This window comes from Protomyctophum parallelum (assembly GCF_964188405.1).
Source record: "Protomyctophum parallelum genome assembly, chromosome: 16".
NCBI classification, from domain to species: domain Eukaryota; kingdom Metazoa; phylum Chordata; class Actinopteri; order Myctophiformes; family Myctophidae; genus Protomyctophum; species Protomyctophum parallelum.
The window spans coordinates 49,042,663-49,060,010 of record NC_139711.1 but is presented as its reverse complement, the minus strand read 5'-3'; the positions used below and the strand labels follow the sequence as shown (position 1 = coordinate 49,060,010).

Sequence of the window (17,348 nt, the reverse complement as noted above, 5' to 3'; positions counted from 1 at the left end):
CCTAGTTCCCTTTTGTTTTTAGCTGAGGCGACGTACGTAGTCAGACACACATGGCTCCTCGGTGCAAAAATAAACAGTGTACACTACCCGACTTTACGATAATAAGGGACAGTATGTCGAGACACGGTGTTCATGTTGGGCAGCAGTGCCAGTCCGCAATGCTTCAAACTCTTCCCACTCCACTATGTCGGAACTAAAACCTTAGTACCCGTAAAAAGTCGGTGGCCGGTGCCTAGGCTGTGAGAGACGCTAATATGGTTTCTGCCTCGGATTCGGGTTCTGAGACGGCATCGCACACGAGCAACCATGCTGCTCCAGCAGCCGGAAAACAAACACAAGCACAGCGGCAAATGGGAAGAGTGCAAAGTATCCAAAGCATGCCCTTTTACACCGGGGACTACAGTAGTTTGCTATCTGAAACGGAGAAGACGAAACTATTTGTGTCAGGTTTTCTCACCTCCTCCCAGCAGAAAGCAGAAAGGACGCGCTGTGTTTGGCCACAATGGCCAGTGCACTTGTGCAAGACGTGCTGTGATTGGCCAGTAGCCACTTTGAGTGGCAGTCGGTGGGAAATGCTCTCGCCACAGAATGTACTAGTATTCTGGCCATAATAATCATTCTAGGCGGCCCCGGCTGTTGGTACGCAGAAGCGCTTCCCGGCGCTTGATTGACAGCGCATTTTGAATTTTGACGACGCATGCGCGCTGGTGCACCACTTATGTGCAGCCCTGTATATAACAGAACACTCCTCTCTATAACAGACCGCTCTATAACAGACCACTGTATAACAATAATAACAGTAAGGTACCCTCTCCAGGATCTCCGTCAGGTGTTATAATAACGTACTGTGATGATAATAACAGTAACGTACCCTCTCCCGTATCTCCGTCAGGTGTTATAACAAGTAAGACGCGCAAACGCGGGAAGCGAACGCAGCTCGTGTGTGTGTGGTTGTGTGTGTGTGTGTGTGTGTGTGTGTGTGTGTGTGTGTGTGTGTGTGCTACAGCTGCGCCCTGTGTGTGTGTGTGTGTGTGTGTGTGTGTGTGTGTGCTACAGCTGCGCCCTCTGGTGGCGGGCGGGTGGTGTAACAGCGGGACAGACACACACATACACAGACATTCAGCCCTTGCTGTCATAGTAAGTGGCTCACTGCGTTCGCAATAACGTACTGTGATGATAATAACAGTAACGTACCCTCTCCAGTATCTCAGTCAGGTGTTATAATAACGTACTGTGATGATAATACCAGTAACGTACCCTCTCCAGTATCTCAGTCAGGTGTTATAATAACGTACTGTGATGATAATACCAGTAACGTACCCTCTCCCGTATCTCCGTCAGGTGTTATAATAACGTACTGTGATGATAATACCAGTAACGTACCCTCTCCCGTATCTCCGTCAGGTGTTATAATAACGTACTGTGATGATAATAACAGTAACGTACCCTCTCCAGGATCTCCGTCAGGTGGGCGTTCAGACGGTTCTCCCGGCGTCTGATCTTCTCCATGTCCCATTGGAGCTCCTCCACCATGCCCTGGAGCTCACTGACCCTGGTCTCTGCCGCAGTGACCCCTAGGGTCAGGAGACGGGACTGCACACAGGCACACGGGCATGCACACGCACACGCACACGCACACACACACACACACACACACACACACACACACACACACACATTCAGACCATGTCCCAATATGTGATCTGTAAAGAGTTGTGAGAGGGGGACCCCCCCCAAAACCTGCACCGGTCTAGCTGTACCCGGTAAATTAAGACACATTTTATTTTGGGTGGTAAAATGGCGTTTTCCCAAAGTTGCCCTCACTGAAGGTGTGCCAATCCATGTTACATAAGGATACCCGGTATCAATAAGCTTTGGGCTTATCCAGTACCCGGTATCAATAAGCTTTGGGCTTATCCAGTACCCGGTATCAATAAGCTTTGGGCTTATCCAGTACCCGGTATCAATAAGCTTTGGGCTTATCCAGTACCCGGTATCAATAAGCTTTGGGCTTATCCAGTACCCGGTATCAATAAGCTTTGGGCTTATCCAGTACCCGGTATCGATAAGCTTTGGGCTTATCCAGTACCCGGTATCGATAAGCTTTGGGCTTATCCAGTACCCGGTATCGATAAGCTTTGGGCTTATCCAGTACCCGGTATCGATAAGCTGTGGGCTTATCCAGTACCCGGTATCAATAAGCTTTGGGCTTATCCAGTACCCGGTATCGATAAGCTGTGGGCTTATCCAGTACCCGGTATCAATAAGCTTTGGGCTTATCCAGTACCCGGTATCGATAAGCTTTGGGCTTATCCAGTACCCGGTATCAATAAGCTTTGGGCTTATCCAGTACCCGGTATCGATAAGCTTTGGGCTTATCCAGTACCCGGTATCGATAAGCTTTGGGCTTATCCAGTACCCGGTATCGATAAGCTTTGGGCTTATCCAGTACCCGGTATCGATAAGCTTTGGGCTTATACAGTACCCGGTATCGATGAGCTTTGGGCTTATCCAGTACCCGGTATCGATAAGCTTTGGGCTTATCCAGTACCCGGTATCGATAAGCTTTGGGCTTATCCAGTACCCGGTATCGATAAGCTTTGGGCTTATCCAGTACCCGGTATCGATAAGCTTTGGGCTTATCCAGTACCCGGTATCGATAAGCTGTGGGCTTATCCAGTACCCGGTATCAATAAGCTTTGGGCTTATCCAGTACCCGGTATCGATAAGCTTTGGGCTTATCCAGTACCCGGTATCAATAAGCTTTGGGCTTATCCAGTACCCGGTATCGATAAGCTGTGGGCTTATCCAGTACCCGGTATCAATAAGCTTTGGGCTTATCCAGTACCCGGTATCGATAAGCTTTGAGCTTATCCAGTACCCGGTATCAATAAGCTTTGGGCTTATCCAGTACCCGGTATCGATAAGCTTTGGGCTTATCCAGTACCCGGTATCGATAAGCTTTGGGCTTATCCAGTACCCGGTATCGATAAGCTTTGGGCTTATCCAGTACCCGGTATCGATAAGCTTTGGGCTTATACAGTACCCGGTATCGATGAGCTTTGGGCTTATCCAGTACCCGGTATCGATAAGCTTTGGGCTTATCCAGTACCCGGTATCGATAAGCTTTGGGCTTATCCAGTACCCGGTATCAATAAGCTTTGGGCTTATCCAGTACCCGGTATCAATAAGCTTTGGGCTTATCCAGTACCCGGTATCAATAAGCTTTGGGCTTATCCAGTACCCGGTATCGATAAGCTTTGGGCTTATCCAGTACCCGGTATCGATAAGCTTTGGGTTTATCCAGTACCCGGTATCAATAAGCTGTGGGCTTATCCAGTACCCGGTATCAATAAGCTTTGGGCTTATCCAGTACCCGGTATCGATAAGCTTTGGGCTTATCCAGTACCCGGTATCAATAAGCTTTGGGCTTATCCAGTACCCGGTATCGATAAGCTTTGGGCTTATCCAGTACCCGGTATCGATAAGCTTTGGGCTTATCCAGTACCCGGTATCGATAAGCTTTGGGCTTATCCAGTACCCGGTATCGATAAGCTTTGGGCTTATACAGTACCCGGTATCGATGAGCTTTGGGCTTATCCAGTACCCGGTATCGATAAGCTTTGGGCTTATCCAGTACCCGGTATCGATAAGCTTTGGGCTTATCCAGTACCCGGTATCAATAAGCTTTGGGCTTATCCAGTACCCGGTATCAATAAGCTTTGGGCTTATCCAGTACCCGGTATCAATAAGCTTTGGGCTTATACAGTACCCGGTATCGATAAGCTTTGGGCTTATCCAGTACCCGGTATCAATAAGCTTTGGGCTTATCCAGTACCTGGTATCGATAAGCTTTGGGCTTATCCAGTACCCGGTATCGATAAGCTTTGGGCTTATCAAGCCTGTTATGCAGGTGATGGATAAGGTGATCCATAAGGTGATCCATAAGCCTGATCGATAAGGAGATTGTTATCAATAAAGATTAACAAGCTCCATCCCTAATTATATATTGCTAGTCTGGCCTATCAATTAATTTCCAATACTCATATCTAATGATTACTTTAACCCATTCTGTACGGGAACCCCTTTCTGTGTTTTAAGCATTATGTTATGCTTTAGCTATTGAAAAATAGCAGATCTACAAGCTCACAGAGTGCATTACATCGTGACCATCTCTCTGATGACATCATTACCTCGTTGGTCATGTGACCATCTCTCTGATGACATCATTACCTCGTTGGTCATGTGACCGTGCTTCTGCTTGAGGTCATCGTTCAGCTGACGCAGTCGCTCGTTCTCATTGGTCAGCAGAGCGTTGAGCTGGGAGGCGGTCTGCCACACTGTTAAAGAGACAGGACCACATTCTAAAGCTTCTCATTGGTCGAGCTGCCACTGCTAAATCGTATCTCCCCTCCAATAATACCATTGGTTGGTATCGTGTTTTATATCATTTTTATCATTGATTCTACAACAGGTCGTTTCAAGGAAGCAATCCGATTGGTTGAAACCGCTTTCTAGCCGTGCTTAAACCACGATAATGGAACACCTAAATCAAAACAAATAATTCAGCCGTGCTTTTCTCAAAGAGCGCTGCAGACTGGGTGGCTAGGCTAGCTAGTTCCTGTTCTCCCAGAGAGCAGCAGACTGGGTGGCTAGGCTAGCTAGTTCCTGTTCTCCCAGAGAGCAGCAGACTGGGTGGCTAGGCTAGCTAGTTTCTGTTCTCCCAGAGAGCAGCAGACTGGGTGGCTAGGCTAGCTAGTTCCTGTTCTCCCAGAGAGCAGCAGACTGGGTGGCTAGGCTAGCTGGTTCCTGTTCTCCCAGAGAGCAGCAGACTGGGTGGCTAGGCTAGCTAGTTCCTGTTCTCCCAGAGAGCAGCAGACTGGGTGGCTAGGCTAGCTAGTTTCTGTTCTCCCAGAGAGCAGCAGACTGGGTGGCTAGGCTAACTAGTTTCTGTTCTCCCAGAGAGCAGCAGACTGGGTGGCTAGGCTAGCTAGTTTCTGTTCTCCCAGAGAGCAGCAGACTGGGTGGCTAGGCTAGCTAGTTTCTGTTCTCCCTGAGAGCAGCAGACTGGGTGGCTAGGCTAGCTGGTTCCTGTTCTCCCAGAGAGCAGCAGACTGGGTGGCTAGGCTAGCTGGTTCCTGTTCTCCCAGAGAGCAGCAGACTGGGTGGCTAGGCTAGCTAGTTTCTGTTCTCCCAGAGTCCATGTCAGTCTTTAGTAAAGGAAACTGACCCGTTCCAGAGTCCATGTCGGTCTTTAGCAGCTCCACGGCGCTCTTCAGACTCTCGTAGACTTCCATGACGCGATTGGCCTGTTTCTGACTGGACTCCACCCTCTCCTGTAACTCCGCCTCCATCTCCTCACTGCTGCTGCTGGCCAGGATGGCTAGGAAGGAGAGGGGAGTCTCCCCCTGGTGGCCTGGAGGCGCACACACACACACACACACACACACACACACACACACACACACACAGTTACCAACCTTTGTCCTTAATTGGCTCCCTCCTGATTGGCTAGGAGTAGTAATTAGTTAATTAATGAGTTAACGACCTCGGTCATTGGCTCTCTCTCGTGATTGGCTAACCTCGGTCCTTGGCTCTCTCCTGATTGGAGTCTCCGTCGGGCTCGGGCGTGTCTGGCTTCAGGCTCCGCCCCTCCAGGGGAGGAGACTTCTCTGCCTCGCTCCCCGCCGATTGGTCGTACCGTCGGCCAATCAGCTTCACGTTGTCGTCGAACTGGAAGTGGCGAGACAAAGAGGAGGAGGAGTCACATTTAAAGGACAACTTTAGTTTTTATCAACCAAGGTTCATGTTTTAGGTTGTTATTAGAGAAACTAAAATGTGAGTGTTAATTTTTCTTCATTTGCTGCTTTCTTTCGTTTTAGGGATTTTAGCAGTTTTTGACAGGGGGGCGGGGGCATTCGAGCATGGGGCTAAATATGTATGTATTTCTTTACAGAATTTTATGGCGATTTATTATTTTATTATTTACTATAGTCCTACTAGACCCCAAGAAATTACATCTGGCCACAAAAGATCACAGGATCTACTGAATGTGACAAACTGACATATTGAGCCTATAAAGACAGTATAAGCCTTCCCCCAGTAGGCTACTAGGCTACCTTCACATTCAGTCGCCCCCCATCTGAAAATATGTTGTTCCACGAAGCAAAGATTTGAGTTAAAAACTGAAAGTCTGAAAGAATATATATTCAAAGATTTGAGGCACATTTTCACGATTCTTCAATAGCTATAAAGCATAACATAATGCTTAAAACACCAAAAGGGGTTCCTGCCCCAAAATGGGTTAAAACATTATAAACTTTATCTCTATAACTAAAATAAAAATGTAAAAATGTAAAACACCTTCAGATATTTTCTCAATATTCCAGTATCTATTGAGGAGCAGCAGACCAGTACCTGGTTCCAGTATCTATTGAGGAGCAGCAGACTGGTACCTGGTTCCAGTATCTATTGAGGAGCAGCAGACTGGTACCTGGTTCCAGTATCTATTGAGGAGCAGCAGACTAGTACCTGGTTCCAGTATCTATTGAGGCCCAGCAGACTGGTACCTGGTTCCAGTATCTATTGAGGAGCAGCAGACCAGTACCTGGTTCCAGTATCTATTGAGGCCCAGCAGACTAGTACCTGGTTCCAGTATCTATTGAGGAGCAGCAGACTAGTACCTGGTTCCAGTATCTATTGAGGCCCAGCAGACTAGTACCTGGTTCCAGTATCTATTGAGGAGCAGCAGACTGGTACCTGGTTCCAGTATCTATTGAGGAGCAGCAGACCAGTACCTGGTTCCAGTATCTATTGAGGAGCAGCAGACTAGTACCTGGTTCCAGTATCTATTGAGGAGCAGCAGACCAGTACCTGGTTCCAGTATCTATTGAGGACCAGCAGACCAGTACCTGGTTCCAGTATCTATTGAGGAGCAGCAGACCAGTACCTGGTTCCAGTATCTATTGAGGAGCAGCAGACCAGTACCTGGTTCCAGTATCTATTGAGGCCCAGCAGACCAGTACCTGGTTCCAGTATCTATTGAGGACCAGCAGACTTCCATCATCCGTCGCCTGCCGAGTTTCCAGTCTCTCTATTCGCTCTCGGAGCTCGTCCTCGATCACCTGACCAGCAGGAAAAAAACAGAAACATCAAAATATAATACAATTAAACCATGATTAAAAACACCTCGATACAATGAAACCATGATTAAAAACACCTCGATACAATGAAACCATAATTAAAAACACCTCGATACAATGAAACCATAATTAAAAACACCTCGATACAATGAAACCATAATTAAAAACACCTCGATACAATGAAACCATAATTAAAAACACCTCGATACAATGAAACCATAATTAAAAACACCTCGATACAATAAAACCATAATTCTAAAAGAAACAGGTAGTCCCAATACTTGATTCTGAGTGGCTGGTTACCGTCACATGACCAGTGTAAATTCCACCGATAACCCACTCCTTCATTCACTTTATATCATTCGCAGCTGATTCCAAGCGCTATTCTCCCGTCACATAGCATACTTGCCGAGCACAACAAGGAAGTGATGTGTCTCGCTCTGGTGGCGCAAAGCGTAGCTACTTTTGTGAATTCAATAGTTTTATTAGGTTAATATTGCTATATGTTTGTAACCGTTTTAGAAAAGCAATAAGCCACTCGAGGCCCCAGCTTACCGGGTATTTTACACTGGCTGGGGGGTAGAAGACACTCCGCTGCGCCTCGGGTCTGCCTACGCCTCCAGCAGTGTAAAATACCCGGTAACCTGAGACCTCTTGTGGCTTATTGCTTAATTAAAAACACCTCAATACAATAAAACCATAATTAAAAACACCTCGATACAATAAAACCATAATTAAAAACACCTTGATACAATAAAACCATATGAGACACTAAGACGAATATATCGACTCTGTGGCGTGTTGCGCATGCGTGCGTGCGTGCGTGTGTGCGTGTGTGCGTGCGTGTGCGTACCTGTCTCTGGTCCAGAGCTTCTCCCAGCTTCCTGTTCTTGGCCTGCAGAGCTTTGACGTCCTGCTCCTCCTGCAACAGATCATCAACACATCATCCGTCAGAGAGGCCCTTTCTACAGAGAGGCCCTTTCTACAGAGAGGCCCTTTCTACGGAGAGGCCCTTTCTACAGAGAGGCCCTTTCTACAGAGAGGCCCTTTCTACAGAGAGGCCCTTTCTACGGAGAGGCCCTTTCTACAGAGAGGCCCTTTCTACAGAGAGGCCCTTTCTACAGAGAGGCCCTTTCTACAGAGAGGCCCTTTCTACGGAGAGGCCCTTTCTACAGAGAGGCCCTTTCTACAGTGAGGCCCTTTCTACAGAGAGGCCCTTTCTACAGAGAGGCCCTTTCTACAGAGAGGCCCTTTCTACAGAGAGGCCCTTTCTACAGAGAGGCCCTTTCTACAGAGAGGCCCTTTAGACAGAGAGGCCCTTTCTACAGAGAGGCCCTTTCTACAGAGAGGCCCTTTCTACAGAGAGGCCCTTTCTACAGAGAGGCCCTTTCTACAGAGAGGCCCTTTCTACAGAGAGGCCCTTTCTACAGAGAGGCCCTTTCTACAGAGAGGCCCTTTCTACAGAGAGGCCCTTTCTACAGAGAGGCCCTTTCTACAGAGAGGCCCTTTAGACAGAGAGGCCCTTTCTACAGAGAGGCCCTTTAGACAGAGAGGCCCTTTAGACAGAGAGGCCCTTTAGACAGAGAGGCCCTTTCTACAGAGAGGCCCTTTCTACAGAGAGGCCCTTTCTACAGAGAGGCCCTTTCTACGGAGAGGCCCTTTCTACAGAGAGGCCCTTTCTACAGAGAGGCCCTTTCGCCAACCCCCGCCTCGGGTATGGGCACTGATGAGAGAACACGCCCCCAGCACCCACAGCGTCCCCAGCGGGAATCGAACCCAGGACCTTCTAGCTGTGACGGCGACAGCACTGCCCACTGCGCCAAGGGTATCGCTCATTTGTCGATGTCCCGACATGCCCTTGAGCAAGGCAAAAAATCAACGCTTGGCCCTTGGCCCTTTCTACGGAGAGGCCCTTTCTACAGAGAGGCCCTTTCTACAGAGAGGCCCTTTCTACAGAGAGGCCCTTTAGACAGAGAGGCCCTTTCTACAGAGAGGCCCTTTCTACAGAGAGGCCCTTTCTACGGAGAGGCCCTTTCTACAGAGAGGCCCTTTCTACAGAGAGGCCCTTTAGACAGAGAGGCCCTTTCTACAGAGAGGCCCTTTCTACAGAGAGGCCCTTTCTACGGAGAGGCCCTTTCTACAGAGAGGCCCTTTCTACAGAGAGGCCCTTTCTACAGAGAGGCCCTTTCTACGGAGAGGCCCTTTCTACGGAGAGGCCCTTTCTACAGAGAGGCCCTTTCTACAGAGAGGCCCTTTCTACGGAGAGGCCCTTTCTACAGAGAGGCCCTTTCTACAGAGAGGCGCTTTCTACAGAGAGGCCCTTTCTACAGAGAGGCCCTTTCTACAGAGAGGCCCTTTCTACGGAGAGGCCCTTTCTACAGAGAGGCCCTTTCTACAGTGAGGCCCTTTCTACAGAGAGGCCCTTTCTACAGAGAGGCCCTTTAGACAGAGAGGCCCTTTCTACAGAGAGGCCCTTTCTACAGAGAGGCCCTTTCTACAGAGAGGCCCTTTCTACAGAGAGGCCCTTTCTACAGAGAGGCCCTTTCTACAGAGAGGCCCTTTAGACAGAGAGGCCCTTTCTACAGAGAGGCCCTTTCTACAGAGAGGCCCTTTCTACAGAGAGGCCCTTTCTACAGAGAGGCCCTTTCTACAGAGAGGCCCTTTCTACAGAGAGGCCCTTTCTACAGAGAGGCCCTTTCTACAGAGAGGCCCTTTCTACGGAGAGGCCCTTTCTACAGAGAGGCCCTTTCTACAGAGAGGCCCTTTCTACAGAGAGGCCCTTTCTACAGAGAGGCCCTTTCTACAGAGAGGCCCTTTCTACAGAGAGGCCCTTTCTACAGAGAGGCCCTTTCTACAGAGAGGCCCTTTCTACAGAGAGGCCCTTTCTACAGAGAGGCCCTTTCTACAGAGAGGCCCTTTCTACAGAGAGGCCCTTTCTACAGAGAGGCCCTTTCTACAGAGAGGCCCTTTCTACAGAGAGGCCCTTTCTACAGAGAGGCCCTTTCTACAGAGAGGCCCTTTCTACAGAGAGGCCCTTTCTACAGAGAGGCCCTTTAGACAGAGAGGCCCTTTAGACAGAGAGGCCCTTTAGACAGAGAGGCCCTTTCTACAGAGAGGCCCTTTCTACAGAGAGGCCCTTTCTACGGAGAGGCCCTTTCTACGGAGAGGCCCTTTCTACGGAGAGGCCCTTTCTACAGAGAGGCCCTTTCTACAGAGAGGCCCTTTAGACAGAGAGGCCCTTTCTACAGAGAGGCCCTTTCTACAGAGAGGCCCTTTCTACAGAGAGGCCCTTTCTACGGAGAGGCCCTTTCTACGGAGAGGCCCTTTCTACAGAGAGGCCCTTTCTACAGAGAGGCCCTTTCTACGGAGAGGCCCTTTCTACAGAGAGGCCCTTTCTACAGAGAGGCCCTTTCTACAGAGGCCCTTTAGACAGAGAGGCCCTTTCTACAGAGAGGCCCTTTCTACAGAGAGGCCCTTTCTACAGAGAGGCCCTTTCTACAGAGAGGCCCTTTCTACAGAGAGGCCCTTTCTACAGAGAGGCCCTTTAGACAGAGAGGCCCTTTCTACAGAGAGGCCCTTTCTACAGAGAGGCCCTTTCTACAGAGAGGCCCTTTCTACAGAGAGGCCCTTTCTACAGAGGCCCTTTCTACAGAGAGGCCCTTTCTACAGAGAGGCCCTTTCTACGGAGAGGCCCTTTCTACAGAGAGGCCCTTTCTACAGAGAGGCCCTTTCTACAGAGAGGCCCTTTCTACAGAGAGGCCCTTTAGACAGAGAGGCCCTTTCTACGGAGAGGCCCTTTCTACAGAGAGGCCCTTTAGACAGAGAGGCCCTTTCTACAGAGAGGCCCTTTCTACGGAGAGGCCCTTTCTACAGAGAGGCCCTTTCTACAGAGAGGCCCTTTCTACAGAGAGGCCCTTTCTACAGAGAGGCCCTTTCTACAGAGGCCCTTTCTACAGAGAGGCCCTTTCTACAGAGAGGCCCTTTCTACAGAGAGGCCCTTTCTACAGAGGCCCTTTCTACAGAGAGGCCCTTTCTACAGAGGCCCTTTCTACAGAGAGGCCCTTTCTACAGAGAGGCCCTTTCTACAGAGAGGCCCTTTCTACAGAGAGGCCCTTTCTACAGAGGCCCTTTCTACAGAGAGGCCCTTTCTACGGAGAGGCCCTTTCTACAGAGAGGCCCTTTCTACGGAGAGGCCCTTTAGACAGAGAGGCCCTTTCTACAGAGAGGCCCTTTCTACAGAGAGGCCCTTTCTACAGAGAGGCCCTTTCTACAGAGAGGCCCTTTCTACAGAGAGGCCCTTTCTACGGAGAGGCCCTTTCTACAGAGAGGCCCTTTCTACAGAGAGGCCCTTTCTACGGAGAGGCCCTTTCTACAGAGAGGCCCTTTCTACGGAGAGGCCCTTTCTACAGAGAGGCCCTTTCTACAGAGAGGCCCTTTCACCAACCCCCGCCTCGGGTATGGGCACTGATGAGAGAACACGCCCCCAGCACCCACAGCGTCCCCAGCGGGAATCGAACCCAGGACCTTCTAGCTGTGACGGCGACAGCACTGCCCACTGCGCCAAGGGTATCGCTCATTTGTCGATGTCCCGACATGCCCTTGAGCAAGGCAAAAAATCAACGCTTGGCCCTTGGCCCTTTCTACGGAGAGGCCCTTTCTACAGAGAGGCCCTTTAGACAGAGAGGCCCTTTCTACGGAGAGGCCCTTTCTACAGAGAGGCCCTTTCTACAGAGAGGCCCTTTCTACAGAGAGGCCCTTTCTACGGAGAGGACCTTTCTACGGAGAGGCCCTTTCTACAGAGAGGCCCTTTCTACAGAGAGGCCCTTTCTACAGAGAGGCCCTTTCTACGGAGAGGCCCTTTCTACAGAGAGGCCCTTTAGACAGAGAGGCCCTTTCTACAGAGGCCCTTTCTACAGAGAGGCCCTTTCTACAGAGAGGCCCTTTCTACAGAGAGGCCCTTTCTACAGAGAGGCCCTTTCTACAGAGAGGCCCTTTCTACAGAGAGGCCCTTTCTACAGAGAGGCCCTTTCTACAGAGAGGCCCTTTCTACAGAGAGGCCCTTTCTACAGAGAGGCCCTTTCTACAGAGAGGCCCTTTCTACAGAGAGGCCCTTTCTACGGAGAGGCCCTTTCTACAGAGAGGCCCTTTCTACAGAGAGGCCCTTTCTACGGAGAGGCCCTTTCTACAGAGAGGCCCTTTCTACAGAGAGGCCCTTTCTACAGAGAGGCCCTTTCTACAGAGAGGCCCTTTCTACAGAGAGGCCCTTTCTACAGAGAGGCCCTTTAGACAGAGAGGCCCTTTCTACGGAGAGGCCCTTTAGACAGAGAGGCCCTTTCTACAGAGAGGCCCTTTCTACAGAGAGGCCCTTTCTACAGAGAGGCCCTTTCTACAGAGAGGCCCTTTCTACAGAGAGGCCCTTTCTACAGAGAGGCCCTTTCTACGGAGAGGCCCTTTCTACAGAGAGGCCCTTTAGACAGAGAGGCCCTTTCTACAGAGAGGCCCTTTAGACAGAGAGGCCCTTTCTACAGAGAGGCCCTTTCTACAGAGAGGCCCTTTCTACAGAGAGGCCCTTTCTACAGAGAGGCCCTTTCTACGGAGAGGCCCTTTCTACAGAGAGGCCCTTTCTACAGAGAGGCCCTTTCTACAGAGAGGCCCTTTCTACGGAGAGGCCCTTTCTACAGAGAGGCCCTTTCTACAGAGAGGCCCTTTAGACAGAGAGGCCCTTTCTACAGAGGCCCTTTCTACAGAGAGGCCCTTTCTACAGAGAGGCCCTTTCTACAGAGAGGCCCTTTCTACAGAGAGGCCCTTTCTACAGAGAGGCCCTTTCTACAGAGAGGCCCTTTCTACAGAGGCCCTTTCTACAGAGAGGCCCTTTCTACAGAGAGGCCCTTTCTACAGAGAGGCCCTTTCTACAGAGAGGCCCTTTCTACAGAGAGGCCCTTTCTACAGAGAGGCCCTTTCTACAGAGAGGCCCTTTCTACAGAGAGGCCCTTTAGACAGAGAGGCCCTTTCTACAGAGAGGCCCTTTCTACAGAGAGGCCCTTTCTACAGAGAGGCCCTTTCTACAGAGAGGCCCTTTCTACAGAGAGGCCCTTTCTACAGAGAGGCCCTTTCTACAGAGAGGCCCTTTCTACAGAGAGGCCCTTTCTACGGAGAGGCCCTTTCTACAGAGAGGCCCTTTAGACAGAGAGGCCCTTTCTACAGAGAGGCCCTTTAGACAGAGAGGCCCTTTCTACAGAGAGGCCCTTTCTACAGAGAGGCCCTTTCTACAGAGAGGCCCTTTCTACAGAGAGGCCCTTTCTACAGAGAGGCCCTTTCTACGGAGAGGCCCTTTCTACAGAGAGGCCCTTTCTACAGAGAGGCCCTTTCGCCAACCCCCGCCTCGGGTATGGGCACTGATGAGAGAACACGCCCCCAGCACCCACAGCGTCCCCAGCGGGAATCGAACCCAGGACCTTCTAGCTGTGACGGCGACAGCACTGCCCACTGCGCCAAGGGTATCGCTCATTTGTCGATGTCCCGACATGCCCTTGAGCAAGGCAAAAAATCAACGCTTGGCCAATCACAGAGACCCACGAGCATTGTCTGAACTGGGCAGAACGGGATGGACTCCAGTTAGAGCCACAAAGTGGTTGAACCTGGCTGTAACCTACTGTAGTCTGTAGCCTACCATACTACTGTAGTCTGTAGCCTACCATAACGTTATTGAACATAATCTGAATGAAAGATGCTAAAGTAGACTCTGTAGACATTTCTAAAGCACAGCTCAAGACCAAATTCTACAACATGATAAGACATGATCTTTTATTTTTTGTTATTCATGTCCTCACTGTATTGCATTACTGCTTGTATTTTAATGTCGTTGCCTTGCTTTTCTTTTATTTTATTCTCCATTGCTCTGTAAAGCACTTTGAGCTGCATTTCATGTCATGAAAGGTGCTATACAAATAAAGTTTTATTATTATTAATGTATACGACGCTAAAATTGAAGTGAGATAAAGGCATTACTACCTATCTGGCTGATTTACCAAATTTGGAGTCTCTCTCTCACTCCTTGTAAGGACAGAACAGGAAGACGCAGCAGCCTCTGTGCGTACCTGTGCGTAATGTGACTATATCGTTAGATTGGAAGACAATACCGTCTTTTTGGCTGACAACACCAATTGAAAGTAGAGTTCCCAAGGATTATGGCGATTTTTTTAATTTTAAAAATCGCTTGATGAAAAAATGAGCGAGATATGCCTTATAGTAAAATGTCAGTGCAGGTCTTGGCTACATATTTTCATTCATATTTCAGATCATTGTCAGTCATTGCAGTGCAAGCCATTAAATATAGCCTATATTAACTTCATAGGCTAGTGGAATACTGGACTACTCGCCCCGGTGCTTGCCCGTTTTTCCTCCCGGAATTTTCCCCAGTGAGGGGGATAACTTTGTAATATGCTATTGGCTGTTTGTATTCTTTTTGGAAAAATATAAAAAGATACTCCTGTGGAAAGGCTATATTATTTGACTTATATTGAACCTATAAACAATTTAGTATTATTTAGTATATGTAAGGTTTTGCCCACTCAAATGGTACCTCGTCAGATAATCCCCACATATCCTATAACAACTTCTGTGAACAGACTTCACTGTAGTAGCTTTTCATGAATTATATTTGTACTTAGGCTGTTCTGCTGTCATGAAAGTTTATAGTTAGAGAAATTCAAAGTCCAGCCGTCTGCTGTCCAGCCTCTCCCATTAACCCCTCACTGGGGAACATTCTGGGAGGAAAAACAGAAACGGGGCGAGTAGTCTTGTTACCGGCTAGTGTAGCCTACAATATGTGACATATTTCTTTCACCCGGTATTATTGATGTGAGTTGATCAAAACATTATTGCATATAATGATTGACAGCCTGCTCTTGACTTTACTGTGCAGTGTCCATTCATGCGTATTTATTCCCCAAGTGATTTATTTTAACCGTCATCAGTCGGCAATTTTATAATTTATTAACTTTAGCTCTGTTGTTATGAAACCATCATTAACCCATTCTGACCTGAGATCAGATTCATACGAGGTTTCCGCCGGACACACACTGGTCTGATGAACCCATTCTGACCTGAGATCAGATTCTAAAAATGTCAGTCGCTCTTCGATTTCTCAAAAATAGCAGACCTACAAGCTCGTATCGCGCCACTCGGTGGCGCGATATGAGCTTGTAGATCTGCTATTTTTAAATAGCTAAAGCATAACATGATGCTGACACCAAAATGGGTGCCCGGTCAGAATGGGTCAAGCAATGTAATCATATTGTGTATTATGTTACAAACCCTTGACTGTAGGAAACAATGAATAAAATATAGCCACACACAACACATCCATCATGACTTGTAGGCTTCCTCGGACCTCGCCGTTCTCAAATAGACTAATCAGACCAGTGTGTGTCCATGTGGAAACCTCATATGAATCTGATCTCAGGTCAGAATGGGCTAATAATGCGACGATTAATGCGAAAGATTTCTGCCAAAAACAACAGTGACACAGACTCAGACACTTACTAACCTGTAACCAAGCTGTTTGTTTCATATTTAATTTAGTCGACAATAATGTAATGAGTGTTTTGAGACATATTTGAGTGGAAAACAACAAGGTCACATCATGGCTTTGGGGAGTTCGGGCAGCAGATCTACAAGCTCTCAGTGTGTCATGCTGCAATGTGTTGTGGGCTTGTAGATCACCTATTTTGAAAAACATTGAAGAAAAAAAAAACACCCAAACACCTCTCTGTTCTTACTAGAACTACAACATGATGTCACTGAGCCACGGTGATGTCACTGAGGTGGTAAGAGACTCACTCACCCAAACACATCTCTCTGTTTTTACTAAAACTACAACATGACGTCACTGAGCCGCGGTGGTAACACCGCTCACCCAAACACACATCTCTGTTTTTACAAAAACTACAACATGACGTCACTGAGCCGCGGTGGTAAGAGACTCACCGCTCACCCAAACACACCTCTCTGTTTTTACTAAAACTACAACATGACGTCACTGAGCCGCGGTGGTAAGAGACTCACCGCTCACCCAAACACATCTCTCTGTTTTTACTAAAACTACAACATGACGTCACTGAGCCGCAGTGGTAAGAGACTCACCGCTCACCCAAACACACCTCTCTGTTTTTACTAAAACTACAACATGACGTCACTGAGCCGCGGTGGTAAGAGACTCACCGCTCACCCAAACACACATCTCTGTTTTTACTAAAACTACAACATGATGTCACTGAGCCGCGGTGTTAAGAGACTCACCGCTCACCCAAACACACATCTCTGTTTTTACTAAAACTACAACATGACGTCACTGAGCCGCGGTGGTAAGAGACTCACCTCTCACCCAAACACATCTCTCTGTTTTTATTAAAACTACAACATGACGTCACTGAGCCGCGGTGGTAAGATACTCACCGCTCACCCAAACACATCTCTCTGTTTTTACTAAAACTACAACATGACGTCACTGAGCCGCGGTGGTAAGAGACTCACCGCTCACCCAAACACACCTCTCTGTTTTTACTAAAACTACAACATGACGTCACTGAGCCGCGGTGGTAAGAGACTCACCGCTCACCCAAACACACCTCTCTGTTTTTACTAAAACCACAACATGACGTCACTGGGCCGCGGTGGTAAGAGACTCACCGCTCACCCAAACACATCTCTCTGTTTTTACTAAAACTACAACATGACGTCACTGAGCCGCGGTGGTAAGAGACTCACCTCTCACCCAAACACACCTCTCTGTTTTACTAAAACTACAATATGACATCACTGAGCCGCGGTGGTAAGAGACTCACCGCTCACCCAAACACACCTCTCTGTTTTTACTAAAACTACAACATGACGTCACTGAGCCACGGTGGTAAGAGACTCACCGCTCACCCAAACGCATCTCTCTGTTTTTACTAAAACTACAACATGACGTCACTGAGCCGCGGTGGTAAGAGACTCACCGCTCACCCAAACACACATCTCTGTTTTTACTAAAACTACAACATGACGTCACTGAGCCGCGGTGGTAAGAGACTCACCTCTCACCCAAACACATCTCTCTGTTTTTATTAAAACTACAACATGACGTCACTGAGCCGCGGTGGTAAGAGACTCACCGCTCACCCAAACACACCTCTCTGTTTTTACTAAAACTACAACATGACG

At 48.5% G+C, this 17,348-nt stretch overlaps 1 protein-coding gene across 1 annotated transcript in view; it reads right to left on the bottom strand.

The window, feature by feature from the left end:
• rnf20 (ring finger protein 20, E3 ubiquitin protein ligase) overlaps positions 1 to 17,348 on the bottom strand; it is an 80,307-nt gene that overhangs the window by 60,802 nt on the left and 2,157 nt on the right. Inside the window, exons 3-8 of the mRNA XM_083786106.1 lie at positions 7,996 to 8,064; positions 7,026 to 7,124; positions 5,583 to 5,733; positions 5,231 to 5,416; positions 4,234 to 4,340; positions 1,447 to 1,593 (exon numbers count right to left, since the gene is read on the bottom strand). Of these exons, the coding sequence (XP_083642232.1) occupies positions 1,447 to 1,593; positions 4,234 to 4,340; positions 5,231 to 5,416; positions 5,583 to 5,733; positions 7,026 to 7,124; positions 7,996 to 8,064 (759 nt within the window). The remainder of the gene's footprint in view (positions 1 to 1,446; positions 1,594 to 4,233; positions 4,341 to 5,230; positions 5,417 to 5,582; positions 5,734 to 7,025; positions 7,125 to 7,995; positions 8,065 to 17,348) is intronic.